General features: G+C 46.5%; 3 protein-coding genes across 4 annotated transcripts; 1 reads left to right on the top strand and 2 right to left on the bottom strand.

Annotated features, from left to right (window-relative positions):
- Positions 1–685: 685 nt before the first annotated feature.
- On the top strand, positions 686–15,112 carry rnf19a (ring finger protein 19A, RBR E3 ubiquitin protein ligase). The gene is given in 11 exon segments (XM_048229182.1): positions 686–881; positions 1,944–2,575; positions 2,577–2,665; positions 6,127–6,335; positions 6,901–7,045; positions 7,404–7,566; positions 8,778–8,892; positions 9,081–9,242; positions 10,663–10,876; positions 12,190–12,333; positions 12,552–15,112. Coding segments are annotated over 11 exon segments (2,907 nt in total). The 3' UTR covers positions 13,390–15,112.
- A 483-nt stretch (positions 15,113–15,595) lies between these two features.
- On the bottom strand, positions 15,596–22,426 carry spag1a (sperm associated antigen 1a). Its single transcript, XM_048228945.1, has 8 exons — positions 21,998–22,426; positions 20,919–21,018; positions 19,947–20,099; positions 19,358–19,515; positions 18,274–18,415; positions 17,785–17,911; positions 17,384–17,513; positions 15,596–17,180 (listed from the first exon to the last, which is right to left on the bottom strand). Exons 1-8 carry the CDS (start codon positions 22,356–22,358, stop codon positions 17,176–17,178), a joined length of 1,176 nt encoding a protein of 391 aa, XP_048084902.1. The 5' UTR covers positions 22,359–22,426; the 3' UTR covers positions 15,596–17,175.
- Positions 22,427–23,409: 983 nt separating this feature from the next.
- polr2k (RNA polymerase II, I and III subunit K) lies at positions 23,410–25,171 on the bottom strand. Of its 2 annotated transcripts, none has more exons than XM_048229562.1 (4): positions 25,058–25,171; positions 24,546–24,630; positions 24,358–24,450; positions 23,410–23,746 (listed from the first exon to the last, which is right to left on the bottom strand). In XM_048229562.1, exons 2-4 carry the CDS (start codon positions 24,604–24,606, stop codon positions 23,724–23,726), a joined length of 177 nt encoding a protein of 58 aa, XP_048085519.1. In that variant the 5' UTR covers positions 24,607–24,630; positions 25,058–25,171; the 3' UTR covers positions 23,410–23,723. The 2 variants fall into 2 exon arrangements, with proteins under 2 accessions (XP_048085519.1, XP_048085520.1); XM_048229563.1 differs by lacking the exon at positions 25,058–25,171 and adding an exon at positions 24,875–25,025.
- Between the last annotated feature and the right edge of the window lie 70 nt (positions 25,172–25,241).

Here is a 25,241-nt window from a genome sequence, read left to right as displayed (position 1 = left end):
TCAGTGAGCATCCTGTTTTGATGACCACCCCTGGGATGTTTGTGTGTTTGTGTGCTCGATTTGAAAACGGCAGAGTTGTGCAGGGCATTTCCATGGTTGAGGTGTCACTACCTTAACCACAGGGGTAGTCCTCACACTAACCTCATAGCTCGGGTGGGGGAAAAAGCACATCCAGATGCTCGATCACATGGAGGCATTTGTTGTCTTGTAGGCCTAGTTGATTTGGAATGTCCTGAATACTGATGAACTTTTGACACTTGTCTTTCGCACCTCAACATTCTTGCGATAGATACTTTGCTCATCCAACGTTGTGGTGGAGAACTTGCTCATCTCGTTCTTCACTGATTCTGTATTTAGGTGCATTTGCATTGCTCATTCAGTGCGCTAACCTGACTCACTCAAGCTCCTTGTCTTGGGGGCGAGCAGTTGACAGTCCAGACACCCAGAGGACTGTGAAAGCAAAGACGCACACAACAACAACCCCCCACTCATCTTTCATGGCAATGCTTATACAGTAAGGAACAAAAGGAACTGCTGTGGCCTGATGCCATTTGATTGGGAGAACAGTGACCTCTTCACTGACTAATTCTTCTTATCTGGAGTCCTCAAATGAACCCCTTTATCTCTCTCGCATTGCTGTCTCTCTCTGTTTTTCTTCGAATTAGTGCCGTTGTCTTTCCCCGTCATGCTTGTGACATCTCCCTCAGTTTTCTCTGCTGACGGTCCTTTCTCTCTCCTCTGCTTGTGTGGTGCTGATGGGACGCTTAGGGGTCTGCGGATCTCTGATGAGCCCAGTGCACAGGCTCCAGTGTGCAGTGGAGCAGGTACCCGCCCGCACAGCCTGCAGTCGCCCTCCCAGCCCTCTCCTAGTGCTGCCACACGTGCGCACACACAAACAGCACTGTCCACAGAAACGTTGTCCACTAAAACAGCAGTCCTTTAGAGCAATGCAAGAAACGTTTAGTTATGTAGCATCATTTTTATGTAGCACTATTTTAGTCTACGTTCCCTCATTGATGGGGGTCAGTGTGAGTATAAGTGATTGATTTGTTTGTTTGTTTGTTTGTGTGTGTGTGTGTGCGCGCAAACATTGACACCCAGCATAGTTTGTCTTTGCTCATGTGCGTCAGGAGGAAACAGTGTTCATCTGTCCAGTTCAGGGTCCCTCTGCTCCCCGCTTGTGTACATTAATGCTGGCCTTGTGTCATCCTCCTCTCACACAAGAGATGAGCCAATCAGGGCTACAGGACTGAGCTTGCTGCCCAGCTGTGAGCTTGTTGACGATTGCCTGCATTTCTATCTCCTCTGGTCGCTTTATCAGATTGTTTGTCACTGTGACACAGAATTTGATTTGATTTCCCGAATTGTTGCAAAATCTGTGTTTTGATGGACTGGAGGTTCAAGGTCTGAGCACTGAGCACTTGCTTCACTGGCAGGGTGAATTGTGAAGACTGGGCTGTTGGTAGGGTAAGAGTTCATCTGATGTGTTTGTATTTATTTCTCTCTCCTCTGTGTCTCCCTCCCCCTCACTCTCTCTCTCTCTCTCCTCTGTGTCTCCCTCTCTGTCTCTCTCTCTCTCTCTCTCTCTCTCTCTGCTCTCTCCTCCCTCTCTCTCTCTCTCCTCTCTCTCTCTCCTCTCTCTCTCCTCTCTCTCTCCTCTCTCTCTCTCCTCTGTCTGCTGATTTGCCCTGCCCGTCTCCATCTGAGCCCTCGCTGACTCCGCTGGCTGCGCCCCAGCCGGTGGGTGCCGGTGGGCGTGTGAGCGTGGGGCGGCTGCCGTCATGTCTTAACGCGCTGCGCTCCCCCCTCCGGTCCCTGCCCCTGTTGCCCCTGTCCCACCTGTCCGTCCTGTCCCCTCCGTCGCCCTCCTCCTCCTCCTCCGCCTCCTCCTTGCCGCTCCGCCCCGTCGATGTGCCTGTGGGAGGCCCCTCTGGAGAGATGAGCGTGCCGCAGCACAAGGGCTCGGAGCAGGAGCTGCAGGAGCAGGGCCCGGAGCCGGACGTCGGGTTCAGAGCGCGACTTGCGGGTCCAGGCCCAGGCCCAACAGGCGGGCTCAGAGCAGGACCTGCAGAGCCAGACCAAGAAGCAGCACGCGGGCTCGGAGCGCGACCTGCAGTCCGCCTGCTCCTCCGTGAGCCTGCCCTCCATCAGGAAGACGCCCAAAAAGCGCCGCCTGTCCCTGCGCGCGCTCTTCCGCCGGCGCCAGCGAGACCCCAAGCGCAAGTCTCGCGCCAGCGCGCCTGGAGGCGCGGCCGATCCCCTGGCCGGCGGCGAGCTGGTGGCCGCGGAGAGCGGCCTTCAGGATGCCGCGCTGGCCGGCGAAGCGTCCGGCGCCTCCTCGTCCTTGTCCTCCTCCTCGGCCGGCGGGCAGGAGCTGCTGGAGTGCCCGCTGTGCCTGCTGCGGCACACGCGCGAGCGCTTCCCCGACATCATGACGTGCCCGCACCGCTCCTGTGCCGACTGCCTGCGCCAGTACCTGCGCATCGAGATCAGCGAGAGCCGCGTCAACATCACCTGCCCCGAGTGCTCGGAGCGCTTCAATCCCCATGACATCCGCACCATCCTGGCCGACCGCAGCCCTCATGGACAAGTATGAGGAGTTCATGCTGCGCCGCTGGCTAGCTGCTGACCCAGACTGCCGCTGGTGCCCAGCACCGGACTGTGGGTGAGTAAATATGAACTTGTCAAAGTATTAAACAATATTGCTACCTGTTGTAAAAATGATGTAATCGACACTTTTAACTAATATAAAAGTACACACAGTGCTTAACATTCAGGTTTTCACCCTTAATTCCGTATGCTTCCATCTTGGTTCGGTTCGGTTTGGTTCATGAATGCAGTATCTTCTAAAACATCATTAAACTCTGAGGAATAATGAGCTTGTCAGAGGGGCAAGGCTTTTGGAACCCTTGACTACCAGCTCTCTTAACTGCTAGGCTGCAAATGGACTAGAAGGCTGCGAGGAGGGCTTGTGCTCTTGGTGGCACTGATGTGGAGCCGTAACTAATCCGCTCAGTGAGCCAGGTTGAGATCCAACCACTGATGTGTCGTGGGAGCTGAGCTGTGATGGCTGTGTGAACAGTCAGACTGCACCTCTGACTTGTGTCTGGGCGTGAGGAGTGTACCATGAGCTGCTGATACTCTGTGGGTCTGCGTGACCTAGCTAAGTGAAAGTTCACTAAGGCACAGAGATGCTCTTGGGGGACTTCCACCCTATCATCACAATTGGCAGTGGCAGAGCGATGTTTGTTTTTTATTTGCAAAAATGGCTCAAGTGGTATTTAGAAACTTTGCTTTGAATTTCTCAGATCAAAAGGCAAAATGTAAAACCTCCCTCTCTCTCTGTTGTGTTTGTGTGGGTAAAACAAAAAAGTGTGTGTAGGCAGTTCAGTGGATATACATGTAAGTGCGTGTGTGTGTGACAGTGTGCTGTGTTAGGAGCTAGTAATGAGTGTGTGTAGCTGCTCTTGTTCTATACCAAGGTCTCCTGACGTACATCTGGCCAGAATAGAGAGTTCTATCACACAGTGACTCATTCTTATTAGATAGGCGCTTGCAACAATCAAAGGCACTCACATTCATGAATAGATTTGTGCACACATACCCATAGGCTACATTCACTTACACCGATCCATGGTAAAAACTGCTGTACTAACACAAGCATAAACCCTTTTGTGTGTATCTGTGGTGTGCATCTCAAATAAACACAAACACCTACAGCAGATTAAAACATTAAACTGGCTTGCTCATGGGAACATGTCATCAGATATTCATTGACACTTTGCTGACTCACAGAACCACATAAAGCATTGCTTACTTAGAGACCAGACCAGATCAGACACCTGCGATCAACAGGATGAATGGCTATGGTCTGTTGCTATATTCTATTGTGTGCTCATGTAAAGGTCCATTACTTACACACACACACACACTCAGACTCTGTTTCTATAGTCTGTTTTGGCAACCGGTGTGTCCAGCTTCTGTCATCAGGGCTGTGCTTGTTTTCTGGCTGGCACAGGTTGGGCCTGCTGTTCAGAGTTCCAGGTTCCATGGGGAGAGGGGCTGACATTGAGGCTGTCAACTCCTGTGTGTGTGTGTGTGTGCTGTCATCAGCATTTTGTCAGCTTGACACTGGTGATGCTGTCAGCCTGAATAAAGCCTCTTTTCATCAAACTGTGTGGCTTCAGCCTGGCTAGACACAGGCGGTCTCGCCTCTCTCCCCGCTGTCTCTCTCCTGCCATTGTACTGTCTGTCCTCTGTCTCTCTGCCTCACTCCATCTTCCTGTCGCTCGCTCACTCAAACACAAGGGCTCTGCACTCTGTCCTCCTCTCATTCCCTCTGCTCTGCCCTCACTGGCAATAATTTCTCTCTCCTTCTCTCTCCTTCTCTCTCCTTCTCTCTCCCTCTCTCTCTCTCTCTCTCTCTCTCTCTCTCTCTCTCTCTCTCTCTCTTTAGCAGCCATGCTGATCCACTGTTCAGGCCCCATGCAGCCTTGTACACTGTCCCACCTAATGGCCAAATGAAAGGGCCCCATGCAGGAGTCCCCCTAATGGCCAGAAATAAGCCTTAAGCCTTATGAGAGCCAGGCAGAGTTGGGAGAATGAGGATGTCAGTCTGTCCATCAGGGTGCTTTTCTCAGCTACCAAAGCAAGAGAACTGAAGGGAGGTAAATGTAGCCCTTTAGATCATTGTGTTCAGTGATTTGGATGTGATCAAGCCAGAGCTGGAGTTTGGATAGTTGTTTTGATGTTTATCTCAAAGCACACATTGTCTTTGCTACTGGCCCTGCCTCTCTCAGCTATATTTAGTGCAGTGGAGTGTTTGCAAGCACATAGTAATGAACGTCTTAACATGACTGGGCGAGGAGTGGCAAGCACAGCTCACATAGTTGCTCAAACTCGTCAGCTGTGTCAAAATGGCAGAGCTAGTTTGATCCAGGATAAATGGCGATGCTTAGCTAGGCATGACACACAGACAATTAACACACTGTGTGGTCCAGTTGTCAAGACGAGGTAGTATCTTCTGTTTGTTTCCGCATGCAAGACGACCAAGCCTGATAGCTTGCCTCTGAGGTGTGCTGACTAAAGTGGACGTTTATTTTAGCTTGACAGGAAAAACAAGCAAATTACTAACCTAATACGCCAGAAGTTTGTGTACATTATACAGTATGTTTGGAAGACTGAGCCAAGTTGCAATACATCCATGCTGTTCTGTGTTTTCTCTAAAGGATGCTGTTTGTAATTGCTGAAGCACCACAACATGCACACAACAACTTTTATTCAGCGGTAAACACACACACACACACACACACACACACACAGTCTCTCTCAAAATCCCTTGGTTACGTGCCCAGCCTCTAATCTGTGGGAGTTTTAATCACCACTCGGCTACCAACAGCTCATTTGGGTTTGTGTTGTGAGGGGAACAGTAATTGTACTGTGAAACAAATATTGCTTTCTTCTGCACGTTTCTTGTGCCAGCCATAATAGCCTTGTGCTGTTTAACAGAGCAGCGCTTTGCCTTTTGGGAAGCGTTCACATCAATAGCGTGTGACACTCCTGCTCTAGGTATTCATATTCCAGGCACTGTGGAAAGCCCTGGTCAGGCAGACAGGCCAATGGAGTTACTTGGTGGCAGTGCAGTGCCATCTCCTACATCAGCTGGGTGCCGGGTGGGTTAATATCTCAGTCAGGTAAGGTCAGGTGTGCCGATATGTGGAGCTGGGTCTGATTGGAGGTGGCAGCGGGCTGTGTAGAGAGAGACGTGCCAGTTATGTCACTGAGAGGTACCTGTGGGCTCAATACTTAATGCCTATACTCTATTTCTGTTGCTAAGAACTGGCTCATCTTTGGTTCTGTCAGGTTGTCATTCACTGTCATTAACAGATTACTGAATATCTTCACTTTATTTCAATTTAATTTAATTGTACTTATAGAGCGCCAAAACATTATACATGTAGCTCTGTAAAGAGCTTTACAGAGTGTTAGACAGTATGATTTCATTCATTTATGATTTTCATTTCACCCAGTGTTGGTCCTTTCGTGTGTGTGTGGTGTGTGTCTCTGTGGTTCTAACATGGTGCTATGCGCTGACCCTGCCCCCTCCTCCTCTTTTTCCACCTGCAGCTATGCGGTCATTGCCTTTGGGTGTGCCAGCTGCCCCAAGCTCACATGTGGCCGTGACGGCTGTGGGACAGAGTTCTGCTACCACTGCAAGCAGCTATGGCACCCCAACCAGACGTGTGACGCCGCCCGCCAGCAGAGAGCGCAGAGTCTGCGCCTCCGACCCTTCCGCTCCTCATCTCTCAGTTACAGCCAGGAGAGTGGAGCTGCTGGTAATGGCATGTGCGCGCACACACACACACACACACACGCATACACACACACACACGCATACTCACACACACGCGCATACTCACACACACGCGCATATACACACACACACACACACACACGCGCATACACACACACACGCGCATACACACACACGCGCGCATACACACACACGCTACACACACACACACACAAGATACATATACACACACACGCTGTACTTTCACATATATTCGCTCACAGACCACTGCTGGAGCTCATGGAACATTTAGGCTGTGTCAAACCTTTCAATGAACTATACTGTCCTCTGTGATAGTTTTGTCCACTCGCCTTTTGTTGAAAACATATCATAGGCTTTTGTCTTCATAACAAATTATACATTACTGTGCACAGACAGGGCTATTCCAAATGGCAAGTTCCTGCAGTGGGAATATGCAAGTCTCATAAAAAAAGTTCCTGGAGTTCCTGCAGTGGGAAGGATGCATAGATATTAGAACCTCTAAGCAGGGGAGTTGTGTCTGTCCTCTCTGTGGATTGTGACCTTTGCTGCCCTGTGCCTCCTCACAGCAGACGACATCAAACCATGTCCTCGCTGTGCTGCCTACATCATTAAGATGAACGATGGGAGCTGTAATCACATGACCTGCGCCGTGTGTGGCTGTGAGTTCTGCTGGCTCTGTATGAAGGAGATCTCAGACCTGCACTACCTGAGGTGAGTCAATAACACACACACACACACGCACTAATCTTCTATAGTTAAATGGAGACATTGATAATGATAAAACGTTTGTTTCCCAGTTTTTTGTCCATAGACTTATTGTATTAACCTCGGCTCTCAATACAAATTTGTATTAGTATCAAGCCCTTGAGTGCGCCTCTGTTTCTTTCTACTGTAATACTCAACTTTTGGAGTTCACGCACCAGGCAAAACATTACAACTTAAGGCGCAGACGCCGATTCGCCATTATTCCTATAGTTAAAGTAAAACATGTTGTCGCATACAAACTCCAATCTAATCTGTCAGCAAGCGTGTGTGTGGCTATGATGACTGTCTTTGTCTCTTGGATCAGTCCATCAGGGTGCACCTTCTGGGGTAAGAAGCCATGGAGTCGTAAGAAGAAGATCCTGTGGCAGCTGGGCACTCTGGTTGGCGCTCCAGTGGGCATTGCCTTGATCGCTGGCATCGCCATCCCTGCCATGATCATTGGAATACCGGTGTATGTGGGGAGAAAGGTGGGTCCATCATGGCACATTTACAAAAATAAGCCTCACAATCCTAAGTCTCATGCAATGTTGGTCTTTAGATTGTTCACCTCTAAAATCTGCTTTTTATAACTAATGTCCCCCATCATGATTAAGTAGATACGTTACTAGTGTATAGAATTGGTGCACCACATGTGTGGGGTCAATAAAAGCCATTGTATGACTGCCAGCAGTTTATTATTGTAAACAAGTACCATTTTGATTAGTCTGGATTGATAACTCCTAGAACTATTTACTATTCCTAAAACTTCACTATTTTTAGTCAAAATACTAAATTAAAAAACAATTAAAATAAAACCAGACTGATCCACCACCTCATTAGTTTCGGTTGATATGAAAATGTGGCTAGTTGACTTTCTCATTGACCTTCTGAATGCCATGCAAATCCAGAAAGAACGCAAACCAGTCTTTGATTTTGAAAACGTAAGCATGGTATAATAAATAGAATATAAATGATAATTGCTGCTTGGCAATAGTGCATGCGTCTGTGGAAGTGTATGGATGACTTCGGTCAGTTGGAAAGAAATGGACAGATTCGAACGAAGTAGGCTATGGGATGATGACTTCACGTCAAGTTAAAACGGAAGGTGCACAGTCTTGAAGCTCCAATATCCAAACGGGGTGATTGTAATGGGGTTTTCCCTATTTAACAATGTAGTAACGTTTTGTGTAACCTACATTTATTAGAACTAAGCCTCCTGCCAACGTCGAGCAATTTGCTGCTTCACCTTGTAGTGGCGCTCGACCTTAATACAGCCCTCAGAAGTGCTTAGCTGGAAAAGTGCTTAAGTCAGTGGCAGAATGTGTACAAGAGTTGTATACATAAGAAACATCCGATTTTGGAGTAGCTTCCCCCAAAGCGCCTAACTGGCTCCATCGCATGCTAGACAGACTTAAAGGAGAAATCTGCCGAGTTTTCACATAGATCTCCATTTCTTGAGTACTGAAGGTATGGGAAAAACCCGAAAACAACCGGTTTTACCGCTCGAGTTGCTGCAGCCAATGTAGCCAGGCAGCTACAGCGCTATACTCTGGGGGCATGTACATAGGAGCTCATGTGACATGAATCACATCAATGTCTCATCTGTTTTTCTGTGATCAGTATCATATCAAGGTAATTGTGAAATAGGCCTGCATAGCTAAGGTTAAAGCTATGTATGTTTAATGCGAAATGTTCACAGATTCATAATCGCTATGAGGGAAAGGACGTTTCCAAGCACAAGAGGAACCTTGTCATTGCTGGTGGTGTCACTTTGTCTGTCATTGTATCACCAGTTGTGGCGGCGGTCACTGTCGGTGAGTGTATCAGTAAAATTAGTCAAGTTGTCAGCAAGTGTACAAACACCTATATATAAGTGTACACACACACACACCTGACTTACTGTAAATTCTCAAGATTTTAAGGAAGCCACAAGGCATGTAGAAGATGAATAGAAGCTGTGATTAAATCTCTGCCCCACATATTTGTGTGTGTGAAACTGCAGGTATCGGCGTGCCCATCATGTTGGCATACGTGTATGGCGTGGTGCCCATATCTTTGTGCCGCAGCGGAGGGTGTGGAGTCTCAGCGGGCAATGGGAAAGGCGTGAGGATCGAGTTTGACGATGAGAACGACATGAATGTGGGCAGCGGGGCCGTGGCTACTGGTGAGGATCCCCTCTCTCTTTCTTTCTTTCTTTCTTTCTTTCTTTCTTTCTTTCTTTCTTTCCTTCCTTTCTCTCCCCGTCTCGGCTCCCGCCTGGGACGCTCCACCGCATGTTCTCTGTTCCAGACTAAACCAGGCAGGCACGGTGCTACGCCGGGGCTAGGGGAGGCTATAGCCCCAATAGCGATTGGCATGCCCCCACCCACCCACCCACCCTTAGCCCCCTTGTTGAGGTCGGTGGCAGAGACACATTAATGCATCATCATGAAAATGGGTTATGTTCTTATCACTCTCGGTAGAGAATAAATCCTGGTGCCGTGCCTGATATCAGGACTATAAAACAAAGACAGTTTCCTGGTTTTTGAGGATTCCTCTTTATGATTAACTACTTTTGGTATAATCGCATTTATTTTGGTGATTTATAGTCATGTGACGGACCGCTGCACACAACTTGCAGTGCAGACTTTGTAGTGTTGTTTGGGGACAGAATAACCTGCGGAAATGTGAGAAAAGCTCTTAAACTGGCCAACCATGTTGTCTACATTTTTAATCGGTGTCAACTGGGCTGTTGGTTGTGCAAGGGGTTTTCATGGCTTTTAAGTAGACTGCTCACTAGTCTCAGACTAAACAAGGGTAAGGCTGCTTTAGGGTCATGATCCTCCAACTGGACTAGAGGGCCTGGAGTGACCTTTAGCTCCCTCTGCTGGTGACTCTGAGCCTCTTGGAGTTCCTGACACTGCAGTCAGCTGACTGGTCACATGACTCGCTCAACGCCCTTCCTCTTTCACTTGCCCCATTTGCTTTTTCCCTCAGCCAGTTTCCTGCTTCTTCGGTCTCCTCCCCCCCTTCTCCTCCTACTCCTCGTCCACAGCAGTATTGGGGCAGCCGTGGCCTACTGGTTAGCACTTCGGACCTGTAACCGGAGGGTTGCCGGTTCGAACCGCGACCAGTAGGCACGGCTGAAGTGCCCTTGAGCAAGGCACCTAACCCCTCACTGCTCCCCGAGCGTCGCTGTTGATGCAGGCAGCTCACTGCGCCGGGATTAGTGTGTGCTTCACCTCGCTGTGTGCTGAGTGTGTTTCACTAATTCACGGATTGGGATAAATGCAGAGACCAAATTTCCCTCACGGGATCAAAAGAGTATATATACTAATACTTACTATACTTATTCTACCCGTAATAGCAACTTCCTTAGTCTATATTAAAACAGATGCGACTGCTCTGAGTGCGGCAGAAATGCTGTTCGCCCTATTAAGAATTTAAGTGCCTTCAAAATGATTTTGGAAATGTTATTTTGAGGTTAGAAAAAAAGTCTTTAGGGCTGCTTTAATGTTGTGCTGTTCTCTCTCTCTCTCTCTCACTCACTCTCACTCTCACTCTCACTCACTCTCACTCTCACTCTCACTCACTCACTCACTCAGACACCACCTCTGTGGCGGAGACGCGACACAACCCCAGTCTGGGGGAGGGCAGCGTGGGTGGCCTGACGGGCAGCCTGAGTGCCAGCGGCAGCCACATGGAGCGGATCGGTGCCATGCGGGACAACCTGAGCGAGAACGCCAGCACCATGGCACTCGCTGGGGCCAGCATCACGGGCAGCCTGTCGGGAAGCACTGTGGGCAACTGCTTCAACAGGTGAAGAGAAACATAATGTGATATCAGATATCAGTAGGGATGCAACCATCCCACTCTTTCAATCCCAATAACAACCAGTGCAGTGCCCATTCAAACATGCTATTCCTGTAGAAAGCCCGTAGCCCAATTACATGCCTGCAGGTAGGCCTGCTTTAAAAATAGGGTGGTGATGTATTCTAATACAGGGGTGGGCAAACTGCGGCCCGCCAAGCACTTTCATCTGGCCCGCTTTCATTTGGTTATCAGGCTGCTCGCTATTTTTTTTTCCTCGCGATAGAGGCGGCGTTGGTTAGCTTTACTGCAAACTGCTTTTCACTCCTTAGAGAACGTTTACAATGTCAATGTCAAAACATCATGTTAAATAGAGATAACATCATGTTAAATTAACTTAACTCTTAGTTATCTCTTTTGCAGCAGATCTAACGTGAACATTATGCGATCCATTTAATTGGGAACGCGTCTGCACTCACGAGAGGGAGAGAGAGCGGCAGGTTCCATCTGGCTTGGCATTGATAAATAATATCTCCTTCTTATAAGAAACTTTTAAAAGGAAATCATGAAGGCAACAGTAGTTCCCTCTACTGACCATTTAAAACTGTGAGGGGCCCAGCTGTAGGTACAGCACTAGCCATAGCGGAGCAGTCAGAAGATCATTGAGAAATAAACGTGAATTAAAGCGACTGTCTTAAAGTGACAGTGCACAATTTATGTTAAACAAATGTCGTGGGTGGGGGTATGTTCTAATACATTAGCCTATAATAAATGTGCAGTAAGCAGAATTTAGGCATGGCTGCATGTGACTTTTTGTACAGATGACTTGACATAAGCCGAACAGCTGTTTTGAGTTAAGGCTGTATGTTTATTGTTAAGCCTATTGAATAACTTCATCTTCAGTCTGGTCGCATAAGTCCTGCACTGTGCATTGTGAGAGGGGGGGTGGCTACTGTTCAACTTGAAGCAGCCATAGAACTCTGAGCAGTAGAGCTGCTTGCACTGCTATGTTATGCCTCCATGCTCTCAAAATCTCCGCTGAGGCAGGACCTAGTACATGCATATGTTAACAGAATAGCATACAATTTATTTGGAAGAGATTGGCCTCATCACCAATACCTTGAGGCTTAAGCCCCATTCTCACTGATATCCAATCCAGCTATTTCATATCGGCCCAATATCTGTATAGGATCTGTGCATCCCAGTAATAGGATATTAGAAGGAGAGAGGGTATGAGATGGACTCATAGTGGACAAATGGCGTTCCAAGTACACCCCTACTTCAGCATGGACTAAGCAGGGTGTTGGATGTGTGTGTGTTAGGTTGGAGGTGCAGGCCGATGTCCAGAAGGAGCGCTGTAGTCTGAGTGGAGAGTCGGGCACGGTCAGTCTGGGGACAATCAGTGACAACGCCAGCACCAAAGCCATGGCTGGCTCCATCCTCAACGCATACATGCCTTTGGACAGGTACGTGGGTGGAGTGGCCCCACTCTACTCATTAGCTGTGTCTCCATGTTCATATGCAGCCCACTAGGTCCTTGTACCTTGTGCTTGTGCAACTGCTCAAGGAGTTGGATTTCACTTCAAGATCACAACCTCACTGTGTGTGTCTCTGTCTCTGTCTCTGTCTCTGTCTCTGTCTCTGTCTCTGTGTGTCTGTGTCTGTGTCCGGCCTTGTCCAGTAGGGATGGCAGCAGTCTGGAGGTGCAGGTGGACGTGGAGTCCAAGCTGTGCAAGCTCCGGCACCACAGCGGCAGCAGCAGCCTGGACGACAGCAGCGGTGGCGGGAGCCGTGGGGGTGCCACGGGCGGAGGGGGCTGCTGCTCAGCGGGCTGCCCGCACGCGTCGTCCTCTTCGTCCTCGCGCCTGGCCAAAGAGTCCTCCTCCTCCTCGGGGGGGAAGAAGAGCAAGGGCAAGCTGCGCAAGCGGAGCAGCAGCGGGGGGGTGCGGCGGAGCGCCACGGGGTCCGGGGTGGCGGCCGTGGCCGCGGCGGCATCGCGGGCCGGCGACGACCTGGACGCCCATCTGCTGGAGCAGCGCAGCGTCCACTCCAGCGAGCCGGACTCGCCCTCGCCGCCCTCCCTGAGCGGCAGCCTGCCCTCCGTGGCCGACTCGCACTCCAGCCACTTGTCCGAGTTCAGCGGCGGCTCGGACCTGGACGCCTGCCGGCCCGTCTGCTGCACGTACCACCAGCACGAGCACGCCGGCTGCCCCAGGCTCCCCCACAGCGCCTCCGCGGTCAGCCCTCCGCCCGAGCTAGAGCACGGCACGCCGGAGACCAGCCTGCTGTCCGGCGGCGCGGCCACAGCGGTGCCCCCTTCGCCGCAGGGCGCTGTGTTAGCACTGCGCTACATCGCGGAAGAAAGCGTGGGCTTGATGCGGGCAGTGGAACTGGACTCGCGGATGGAGGAGGCGGAGGCCGACGGAGAGGGTGTGGATGCCTCGCTGAAAGGGCGCAACAACAACCTGCCGCCATCACCGGCCAGCTCGCCCAGACACCCCTGCATCCAGACGGACATCTAAGCCTCCCAGAGACAGGACATCACGGGTCAGTCGGACCCACCACCACAGAGCTTCTCCAGCTAATCTCACACCCACTTTATTTTACTGAGGATTGCACACTGACTACGAGGTTTCAAAATAAAAAATAAGAGCAGAAAAGAGGAAAAAAAGAAGAGTTGTTATTACTGAGGTATTGTGCTAAAGTATTTTCTTTCTTTTTTTATTTGTTTTAGTTTTTGCTCCAGCGTTGGCTGTTTGCTAAACGAATGTCGATAAAGGAATGTCCACTGTCTATGTGAGAGCAGGGCAGTGTATGCTGTATAGAGGGAGTGTGGGTGGAGGTGATGGGATGGGGGTTTGGTCAAACGAAATCTAAGCTGGTTTGTCAGGCATGTGGGGTTGAAAAACCAAGTTCCAGAATGGTCCATGTTGGCGATATGACTGCTGCCTGGCTCTGCCAGCCCTTCCTTCATGTAGCTGCTCTCAGGTAGACGCAAGCGCTGATGAGACCCAAGAAAGCTTCTAGGCATGAATGTAGGAGGGACTACTGATTGACAGGGTACAAGTTGATTGACAAATGTAGCTGCAAATAACAAGCCTCAGTATGTTTGTTGCTTTGTTCTTTTCAAGGGACCGTAGCATTTTTTTTTTTTTTAAGAGTGGGCCTTACAATTTTTTGGGTGAGGCTGTTCAAGTAACACCCCATGGGCGAATGCACACCCTCATGTGTGTGTGTGTGTGCACACATTCACAGTCTTTTAGACAAATCAAATGCTGTTCTGTGGGTTGGGTCTTCCACAGCCCAGCTGGAGGACTGTGCACCATCATGCATCATTCAGATGGAAACCTAAGAGGGACCAGGTAATGGTAGTGTTCCTTTTTGTCCTGTCAAGATTCTTGTAAATTATTTTTTACTTTTCTTGTGAAGTTGTGGTTCCTTGTTTCTCTTTGTGTTTTTTTTTGGTTTTTTTGTTTTGTTTTTTCCATTTTGGGAAAGGTTGTAATTGGCTGAAGCCCTGTGTTGGGGGCATCATAGGTGTGTAACATTGGGGAGGAGCACTGAGTGGAGCAGCATCAGGACCTCTCTCTGGTAGAACATCCAGCCCACTGTAGCCTTCTGCACCAGGTAGAGCTTCACATTCACAGCACAAACCGAGCAAGAGCATAGATGTGGCTTAGGAAGCTAACGTTGAAGTTCATGCGTAAGGAAAGCAGAAAATCTCACAGCTACAGGAAATGGCCGAGCATTCAGGGTCATTTACAGAGGACTCTCCTGCTTAAACAATGAAGATGCACCTCACTATAGTATTTTTTTATGTTAATGACTCATGGTGCCTTTTTGAAATCTGTGTTACCTTGTTTCAGTCTGTCTCAAATAAATAAGAAAAAAAATGAGTGTGTGTGTGGTGACAAGGCATCAGACATTCACACCACCCCTAGTATCTGTGGTAGACTTTAGACTCCAGACCCACCTACCAAAGACCGCTCTCAGGCTGGGATCCTCCCTGGGCCCTTTGGTGCAGCCTGATCTGCAGACTGAAGAGTGCTGTGCCTTTGTCCCCCCTTTCCCCCTCCTGAAGTGGGTTGTGTGTTGCATGGACTACCTACTGGGGGGGTATGCAGGCAGGCTGGGTTCCTCTCGCCTCCACACACACACACATTTCCCCACAGCCCCAGTGTCTGTAACCCGGGCTTTTGCACTGTTTCCGTCTCTTGACCCTCCTGTACTCCCAGAGTGCGTGTGTGTTTTGGGGAGTACATAGGAGCAGTCTCTGATGGGAAGTACCCCACTGTTTGATTTGTGTTCATGTTTTTGTGTTCATTTTGCTGCCATTCTGGTGCTGCTCCAATAATCCCTCTGATCTAAACATGCCACAATCTGCAGTGTTGTGTTCTTCTCTTCTCTTGTCTCTGTGGATCCGTCTGCTCCGAGACCTCTACCCACTGTTCTGTTGACCTCACACCCTGAGCTCGAGAGTCAGCTCTAATAAAACTGGCTCGCAACATCTTATGATATTTGTATATTTGTTTCCTAATTTGCTTTATAATATGCATGTAAATGCATATCTAAATAAAGAAAATGAAACAAAGCTCTCCTTTTTTTTTCTTTTGTGATGAATTTAGCCATAGTTTGAAAAGCTTTCTAATGTAATTTTCTGTATGCTTGGTTTTCACATAAAGCTGTTAATAGATTATCAGGAATGAACAGTGGAGTAATCAAGAGTAGTCTGTTTAATCTGATTTTAATACATTGCATGATAAAAACATGCACGATTGGTTTTGTCAAGCAAAGATTATGGAACAAATTCAAGACTGAGCATAGTTTGCGTTGATGTTGACCATGACCATAGTATCATGATTCATCAATTTCCCATGTTTACAATTCAGTACCTTTGGGAACTAGTCTTGACCTTGTATTAAACTATACAATAGTTACATGAGCTGTAGGTAGGGTTCTGTAATGCAGCTCAACATCTGCAAGCTGGAAATGTATGCATGTAGATGCATTTATTCATCTATTTATATCTAAAGCTGCAATACTAAAAGACTGGATAATTGTAAATAGCTCTAAAAGGGTTCCAACGGGTCATGGAATTTTGATAAAGTCTATTCAAGATATGGAAAGTCAGGGAATTGTATCATATTTCAGAGAAAGTCAGAGAATTTTGCTGTAGCAAATTTACTTGCCAAAATACATTAATACAAATATAATTCCATGTAGAATTGGTGTTTATCTGGTTATTAGCTTCACTGCTTGCTTGAGTGGTTGTGGTTAGCCCAACTTTGTTTATTCAATGCCCATTTTTTCCATCTTCCGCTCTAAAAAAAGGTTCTTGAATGCTACAGGGCTGCTCTGAAATCTTTGGTCAGTATATTTGTACCATTCATTATAGATTATAGAAATTTTCTTTTTTTTTTTTGTCAGGAAAAAAAAGTCATGGAATTTTACATTTGACTTGAAGTGGGAACCCTGCTCTAAATAATGAATTAGCACAATTAATTTAAAGATAAGTTGCCTTATGTAGGTGCACAGAAGTACAAGGCCATCATAAATAGTGAAAATAATAAAATCATGGATGTGTAGCGTTTGTTAAAAAAAAAAAACTCTTTTTTGTTCAGAACATTTATGCAAATGCTAGTTGTATAAAATGTCATTAAATCAAGCACATACTGTTGCAGTTCTACTGGCTCGAGGGTATCAAGTTCTCTTAGTGCATGCAAGAGCAACTAAATGGTTAGAAAGTGAAGCACTTGGTTGCTGATTATGAGCTGTGTGTAACTTTAACCATCTGGCACTCGGCTGAAGTGGGTGAAGAGTGTGTCCGGATATGTAGTAGGTCAAGTCCTGGACTGTGAGTAGCGAAGGCACGTCTTCCACACACAGACACGGTTTTGACACAACCAAAGACCCAGTGATCTATCAACAGTAACCTCAACTCCTCAATGTTCTCATCTGCACCAGACTGGACTTTTTATACTGCATAAAGCACGGACACTCTTGTTCCAGGTTGCCAGGAGATCGGATGTGAAATTGAAGACAAATGGTCATGCAGCTCTGACGGTCGGCCCTCGCTGTTCAGCATCACGGGGTCATTGATGTTGAGTCAGGAGCAGCTTTTGGTGGGATTTGTGAATGGGCATCCTTGACACTCAACTCTGACCCTGCTGTGACAGGAGACCAGTCTTGGTGGAGTAAAAGCAAATGTCTGGCCTCGTCCCTTAGCCGTGGGCGGCCGCAGTGTGCCACAGTCCTAATGGGTGGAGCAGCAGCTCTCTTGTCCCTGGAGCTCCAGCCATCGTGCTCCATCAACCTGGGAGTCCAGAGCAGACACAGATTACCCACAATTCAAATGGACATAGTATGGAATAATACCATAGTGCAACACAGTAGTACAATGCTCTTTCTTTACAATGTATTGCTCACATTGGGTACAGGTCAGTATACTGGGTGTATGTTTAAGGTGAAGCTGTTCTCCTCTTATTGAAGGTTCTCACACAGAGTGTGTTGTCTCACCCTGTGCGGCGCTGGACATCAAGCTCTCTCTGAACAGCAGGGTCACCTGCTCCAGCTCCTGCTCGGCCTCCTGGACATTCGGGTCCAGCTGCAGCACCTCCTGCAGGTCAGTGCTGGCAGAGAGGTAGTCCTGAGGGGAGAGAATGCAGTTTAATACATAACAATATGCAAATGTATAAAATCCTTACAATGTATAACTTCCTTCATATGACCACATCAGTATTGGAAGACAAAACGTTTTGTATAGTAGGGAACTAAGATCATACAAGACACTAAACTGAAAACACAGAGCCCATGAGTAGATACGACTAAATTAAATATGTATAGTATAGGTACGTACTGTATTATGAACTTTTGTATAAATAAATGTTCTGTTCAAAACACTGCAATGAAACAAGCACCTTTAATCCTTTGAAGGCAAGTGCTCGTCTGTAAAATGCCTTCTTGTTGGTTGGCTCGATCTCCAAGGCGGAGTCACAGTCTTGCCTGGCCTCTTGGAAGCGATCCACCCTCAGGTAGCAGAGGGCTCTGAGAGGCCGACAGGCCGGCCAGCAGAGAGGCAGCCCAGAGTGGGTGGAGCACAGATCGATACAACACATTAGAAGCACTCAGCACAATCACCTGCCTCAGACAAACTCAGTCATATAAGGAACTGATGACTCAAGTTTCCCAAGCTGAGCCTCCCCCATGCCAAAGCAGAATGCTGATGAGTGAGAAACGACGAAGGGAAAAGAGCGAGGTGGGGATTTTAGATGTGTGTGTGAGGAGAGGCGGAAGTCGAACAGAAATTAAACAAACAGGATATCTAGGTTTGTTTTCCTCAGATGAAGTGTTTTGGCAGCGACAAAAGCTTTGTAAAGAAGACGTGGTGTTGTGGGCACTGCTCGTACCTGTTTGTGAACACGGCGCATTCGTTTGGCTTTATTTGCAGACATTCGCTGTACTTCTCCAGTGCGTCCTGGAAGCGGCCCTGTCTCACCAGCTCATTCCCCTCTTTTTTCAGGGATGAGAAGCGGACCTCAGCCTTTCTGGCTACACCAGCAGAGAGAAAGAGAGATAGAGACACGTCACTTAGGAGACACAGAGAGAAATACACGAGACGAGCACGGAACAGAAGCAGATAGTGAATAGCAGAGAGTCTTTTCAATTACATCATGAGGATCCTGGATCCATTACCCCTTATTCTAAAGGGCTAATGCTGTCTGTGCACAAGCTATTGGCAATGGCAACAAGCCCAGCAGCAGTGCTCTGTATTACCATGAGCAAATGCAAGTGCTTCATCAGTTTCCCATTCTGTTGGGTCTGTCTGTGTTAACCTGTAGATTGATGTAGATGTTTTAGATCATGTCTCCACAGCTTCCCTTTCCAGCTGGCCTATGTGTGCTGTCATGAGACACATTGAAGCTTTGAATGTCTGAAACATGATCTACCTGGTTCCATGACATCAACAGGTTACTTGGTTACACCTGGCATCTTTTATTTACTTGTGGGCTGGCTTTACAATGGTGGGAGGTTATGTTGCAATCCATTTATATCACTTTGGACCCATTTGAGGGTAGAAAGTGCTTTGGATAAAAGTGTCTCTTTACTAAACTAAACATAAAAAACCTGCAGATCAGACAGGTTTTCAAAATGTAGTACTGTTTTTACATTAGGGGTGATAGTTTAATTTCTGATTCGTTTTAATAATTTCTGCCTGCCTTACTTCCTGTAGACGCTTTGTAGTGCATTTTGAATTATGCAGATATATGAGAGTGAATAAATCTATAAATCTAGGCAATTATCTAGATATTCCCAAAGGTCTTCTCATATGCACTGTATGCAAAATAAGATACTGTATCTTTTAGCCTCTAATAAAATTGGGCATTGTTCATGTCCCGATCATGAAACTTCTGGTGGACTTCTCACTAATGGATTAAGTGTGATACATTGTCCTCTATCTCCTTTAGCCTGACAGGAAGTGATGTGCCTGACCTTCCTCCTCTGCCTTCCGGGCTGCTCGGGCCTGCAGCACCTCTTCACTGGGCAGTTCCTCCCGCCGGTGCTGCTGGGCCGACAGCGGAACCAGAGGAATCTCCGGCAGCTTTTCCCTCCAGTCCGGACCGTTCTGATCAATCAAGAGTTTGGTGATCCTGAAGTGTGTAAATACAGAGCTCATCATCAGTGTAATATTCACACACACACACACACACACACACACACACACACACACAAAAAGCTAAACTCAATTTAACCAAGAAAAGATTAAAGGCAGAGTCTGTGATTCAAGCAAGGGGTTGTTGATACTTTAGTTCAACAGCCAATGAAATAATACTCCTCTCTTCCATGCATCTGAAGCAAATGTTGATTGGCTGGAATAGTTTGAGTCACTTTGTTTCCAACTTACAGCATCTGAACTGTGTACAAACACCAGACGTTTTTGAGCACATACACAGACTGGAAAATAGGGGACTGTGAGCAGTTTGCTGGATTTGACAAAAAGAAATGTCTTGGACGAGAATCACAGACTCCACCTTTACTTGAGTGTCCATTAAATTGTTCCAGACATCTCTGCCAACTCAACCTGTTTATGCTGTCGTGGGCTGCCTGCACACTAACATCGATCTGGAGAACAGTCTTGTAGTCCACATAGGCCTTGCTGTAGCGCTCCAAATACTCGTAGGCCATGGCCCGTCGGAGGAGCGGCTTCAGCGAGAACGGCTGCAGCTCCAGGGACCTGACGAGGGGTGAGGATGATGATGGGGACGAAGAGGAGACACATTCACCGAGCAAAGAGCAGTTCAACCAATCATACCCTGCAATGGTGTAGCCAGCAAAGCCCAATTCAACCAATCATCCCCTGCACTGGTGTAGCTAGCAGGCCTGGCGGAGAGGAGGGCTGAGGAGGATGAGGCTGTGTCCTGACCACGCCGTCTGAGCCGGCCAGGCCAGAGGATGACCTCACCTGCTGATCAGCACTCAAGAGGCTTTCACCCATTCACAAATAGCCGCTAGTACTTAACTGCAAGTCAACTGACTGAACCAGACAAAAGGATTCTGGTGATTATATGCTGAATACCGGTACTAGTTGTAGCACACTTTTGAAAGCAAGGAGCTACCATATTTGATTATCTAGGAAAACATATAGGCTGGTAGTGTAGATATTTATCTTCTCTATCGTAATATCATTTCAAGTATTTACAAGGCTGAATTCAGATACATTACTCAGATACATTACATTACATTATACTTGTTTGTATATTTGTTTGCTAATGGTTGCCATGATTTCCCATGGCTTCATGCATGTATCAGGGGGGGGCTCTACAAGACTGAGGTATACCACAACTTTCCAAAGGCGTCATCCCTAGAGACAGTTGGACTCTGTCAGTAAATCTCCTTAGCGCTAACTATAAAATCTCATGAGTGTTAATCTCCTGAAGAGACAATTGCATACACACAGACAGGAGTTACTGGCATGCTCTCAGTTCCCAGTAAGAAAGGTCATCAGACTGGTTTATTCAGTGATGATCCAAACTTCATCGTTGTGTTTACTGACCTAGTGCAATCTGCGATGCAGTCCGTGCTATTCCCATCCTTAAGGTAACATGCTGCTCTGTTCGAGTGGAGAATACACAAATCCTCTGGGCTATCAATACCTGTAGACAAGGAACAAATGCCCCAAAATAAGCCCCACCGAAACACAAGCAGTTCGTAATGTTTCTTGTTAGGTGTTAGTAGTTGAGACATTATCACTTAACTAATACAGACCCCAGTCTACTAAACAAGTTCTTTACCTCAGTTAAAATGTTAAATTGTTACAAGTATAGCTTATTATTTGGCCACTATACCACACTAACCGTTTAACTTTGTAAATTAAACTGGAAAACAGTTTTCAGGTTTATAATCTCATCCCATTTCTTATACAGTACATAACAATAAACATTAAAGTAACACATTTAAAGTTGTGACCAATACTGGCAGATGTCATTGGCTATGGACGGTAACCTGACCTACAACATCTTCACTGTGGTTAGCTGAAGAGCTGCTAAGGATGAAATGACAGATGTCACATGACTTGAAAGTGGTTTGTGAGTCAGCAATTGATTTCCCTTTTGAGTTTACACACTATGGCTGAGATATCGGGGCCTCGTAAGTGCATCTGGTAGTTGGCTCTTCTCCGTAAGGAGATGCACTTGGCCTGGGACCTGACAGAGACCACCTGACAGCCCTTTTCAGTGTGGTGCAAATAAACACACACTCAAAGTGAACCTGTATCTGATACCCCTTTTCTTCTGAGACTTAATACCAGGGAACCCGATATCCTGTTCTCCTCCTTTTCTCCAAGTTCTGCCATGTACTCACTCCTTCAAGTGAAAAGAACTATGTAAAACAATATTCATTTCCAGCCAATTATTAAAATACTTCGGGCTTATAAAACATTTGATAGAAGTGACACAACACAGTGGAGTGTGACATAGTAAGTATGGCAGGATCCTCGCCACTTAACTTAGACAATAGACAAGAAGCATAAACCCAACGGTAACAGTGTTCTACATAGACCCTTATTCCATAAGGTATATCCCTCATTATGTACATGTTTTCTATCTCTTAAGATAAAGCCAGGTGTTACTTTACCTGCCTCCTCACAGCCAGCGATGGCCTGGGAGTACTTCTCCACTGCGTCTCCAAACTGGCCATTCTTGAACAGCATATTGCCCTCATTCTTCAGCCTGGCAAGAGGAGGAGGCAGAGCCCCAGCTGGGGCGTCCAGGTAGCTCTGGTCCACCCCCGTCTGACCTGGGCCACTGGCGCTATTCTCATCAGCGGCATGGGTCCTGTTATCCCTCTGAGTGCCATTCATTATGGGAGCTTTCCCAGGGGCCGGCTGCTTCGTGCTCTCCCCACGGCCCCTGCCTGGTCCTGGGTTGCAGGGCTGGGCCCGCTGGCCTCCTCCTCCATCCCCCCTGCCAGGAGGCCTTTGCTGCGCATTGCCCATGGCTGCACGTTCTGCGGGAGCAGCGGCGTCAGCACTCTATTTCCCTCCTCTCCTCTCGATGCTCTCACTTCCTCCTCCAGCAGCACAGGATCAGATCAGCCGAGGACACGCCCCCTACGGCACAGGCGGTTGTGATGTCACAAAGAGGTGGGGGAGGGGGAGCGCTGATGCAGTGCTATGCTGCAGAGAGCCACAAAGGGGATTCCACTGTGATTCCCCTTCATCAAGAGCCTGTCTGAAGAGACTTCTCACACACACACCAGCTGAATCCATACAGTGTAGCAGCACCATATTATTTCTATTAGGGCCACTATCATCATCCTCATTGGCTTAAATTTTAAAAAATTTTCCATTATGTCAGATTTAATCATTCTATTTTATGGTAAAACAACAATATAAATATTATGTGTCTTTTTCAATTAGCATGGTTACAAATCACACCAATGCAAAAATTTAAATGACACTTATTATTTTTAGTCTATATCAACAAAAACAAGAATTCATTAAAGAAACAGTATGCAGGAATTTACCAATATTTAAGGGATGGTCAACTAGTCTTGGGATCATCTTCAGATTCACTTTGATGGTGTGGCTGTGTGAAGGACACATAAACCTTTCATTCCCACTCAGGCTATGCACTACATAGTTCTATTATTTATGAAAATACAACAATTCACAGAACAACTTTGCCAACTACTGACTCTACACACTAGCATGCTGGCAGGCTTTTATCCATCTGTGCTGCTTTGGTATGTGCAAGATATTTGCATACGGTACCTTTAAACAGTCAGTCTGCAGTTGTTTGACTCTGAGCTTGCTATGCTTGCTTCCCATCTCCAGAGCCAGGGCTGTGAACACACACGTGTGCTTTTCCTGATCTCACACACTGAATGGACAGCTAGAGGACTGAATTTGAAAAAAAGTGGACTGCACCTTTAAGGTAACTGGCACACTAGTTTTAGGCCAAATTTCAGATTATTGGATTTAGGGATAACACCAGATTACAGAACAAATACAATTTTAAGGTGAACAAACTCATTTGACTCATAACTGAGTGAAAAATAATATTTTATTGGTTTTGCAAGTTATAACATAGTTACAGCAACATATGAAAAAAGAAAAATCCAGATGATTTTTTATTTCAATTTATTGGCCAAAAAAGCAGTGTTTATATGCTGCTTAATTGAGGTGTAAAGTATGTGTTTTATATAATCCTATTCATCATTGTGTAATGTGTGTGTGTTGTGTGTTTATTTTGTCAACACAGTCTTTATAGACACTTGGTAAACTTCAGCTACAAAAGCTGTACATTTTAGAGAACTAAAATACAAAATCAGATACGTGGGGATGGGGTGGGGAGGCTGTTCATCGTGCATCAAACACCACCACTGAAGAGACAGAGTTAAGGATTACACTGGGCAACAGTAACATTTACAAACATTAAGTAATTTCGAATAATAAATAACACAATCTTGGCCCTCTATCAATTAAATGTTCCAGGTGAAGGCCAGCATACATGGTATGGGCTCAGCTCCATCTTTACCTTGTCAAGACATTCTGGAGGGACCAGGGGTTATATTGTTTATCCTAGGGGGGATTTTGCAGCGCAAATGCATGCATAAGCAGTGATACATGTGTCAGAAGACTCAACAGCATTGCATTGCATACCTTGGTCCTATAATTACACACATTTCCATGGCTGCATTAATTACCACAAATGTTAGGTCCATGGATCTAACCTTTATTGCTCCTTACATATACCTCCCCACAAGATGTGGACATGATAGATATAGACCTTATAAGTAGTGCCATGGCCTTCTATAAAGATTATTTTAAAGAGTAGGCTATTTAACTAGCACATTGGTTTTGCCGTTGTTTGTCTGACGAAACAAATGCTACTAAATTCAACAGTTCCTTGTGGATCCATGCAGAATTAGGCTTAATAAAGAATAATTACTTATCTGAACCCAAAGCCCACAATCAATTCCTGAAAGGATACATCTCTTTGTTCTCTTCTTGTACATTATTCTGTAGCCGCACTCTCTGCATCTGATAGGGTCTCTGGCCTTGATCTCGTTTTCAGTGTGACATTCTGATTTGAGAGAACACATTTCAGCAACCAAAAACAAGATACAGATGGAGCACACCAGAAGCGCCCTGATTGCACTTAATGACAAACATTATTACCTCCACAGATGTAGATCATGGGCTGTTGTTTCGGTGGCTGTACATCTTTCTGAGGATCCATTATTGACGTTTGTTCTACAAATATCTGAATGATATGGAAATAAAAAAATATATGTACCATATAAACATTATCCAACATTAATAAGAGTTCGAGAAGTTAACGTAAAGCAAGACGCAAAATAACGTTTGAAGAAATAACAAACAGCCTAAGACAACAATCGACTATGCTAACACTGTCAGTGTACTGTAGACTCAAGTATTCTTTAATTCCTGTAGCTTTACATAAAACTACGATCTACAAAAGAGAGTGAGTGAATCTATTATCATACCTTGCCCCTTGTTTGTGGTAGCGTAGGCTATTCAAAGTTGTCTTACTAAGGTTAGCAAACAAAATGTTGCTGTTGACTTCGAGCTAGCCTACTTAGTGATGTTATGTATGTGAGATGGAGGATTCATAATCATAAATCACTAAAACTAACTAAGTGTATGTCTCCATTAAAAGCATTACTTACCACTTATAACGATATAAAAGTTATTTTAATATGATCAGTCGGATCATTACAGCAAAAACGCATGCAACCCGTTGAACTACCTTCCAACAACGTGCTTACTGATTGGCTGCGGGCGTGGGCATGTTAGGTGGAGTCACGTAGACTCCCAGACAGAAGATGGGAGTATACGCACACCTCTCTGGAA

This window comes from Alosa alosa, chromosome 20 (assembly GCF_017589495.1).
Source record: "Alosa alosa isolate M-15738 ecotype Scorff River chromosome 20, AALO_Geno_1.1, whole genome shotgun sequence".
NCBI classification, from domain to species: domain Eukaryota; kingdom Metazoa; phylum Chordata; class Actinopteri; order Clupeiformes; family Clupeidae; genus Alosa; species Alosa alosa.
Note: the sequence above shows the minus strand (reverse complement) of the source record. Positions and strands in the feature narration are given on the sequence as shown.

Excerpts from the sequence above, each read along its gene's own strand:
- spag1a (XM_048228945.1), bottom strand. The coding sequence starts at position 22,358 with ATGGGCAATGCGCAGCAAAGGCCTCCTGGCAGGGGGGATGGAGGAGGA. Across the intron at positions 17,912-18,273 it reads TGCGCCGTGTTCACAAACAG|AGCCCTCTGCTACCTGAGGG; the intron begins GTACGAGCAGTG and ends TCGGCCTCTCAG. Across the intron at positions 17,514-17,784 it reads TTGCCTTCAAAGGATTAAAG|GACTACCTCTCTGCCAGCAC; the intron begins GTGCTTGTTTCA and ends CTCTCCCCTCAG.
- polr2k (XM_048229562.1), bottom strand. The coding sequence starts at position 24,606 with ATGGATCCTCAGAAAGATGTACAGCCACCGAAACAACAGCCCATGATC. Across the intron at positions 24,451-24,545 it reads CATGATCTACATCTGTGGAG|AATGTCACACTGAAAACGAG; the intron begins GTAATAATGTTT and ends CTCTCAAATCAG. Across the intron at positions 23,747-24,357 it reads CAAGAAGAGAACAAAGAGAT|TGGTGGTGTTTGATGCACGA; the intron begins GTATCCTTTCAG and ends CTGTCTCTTCAG.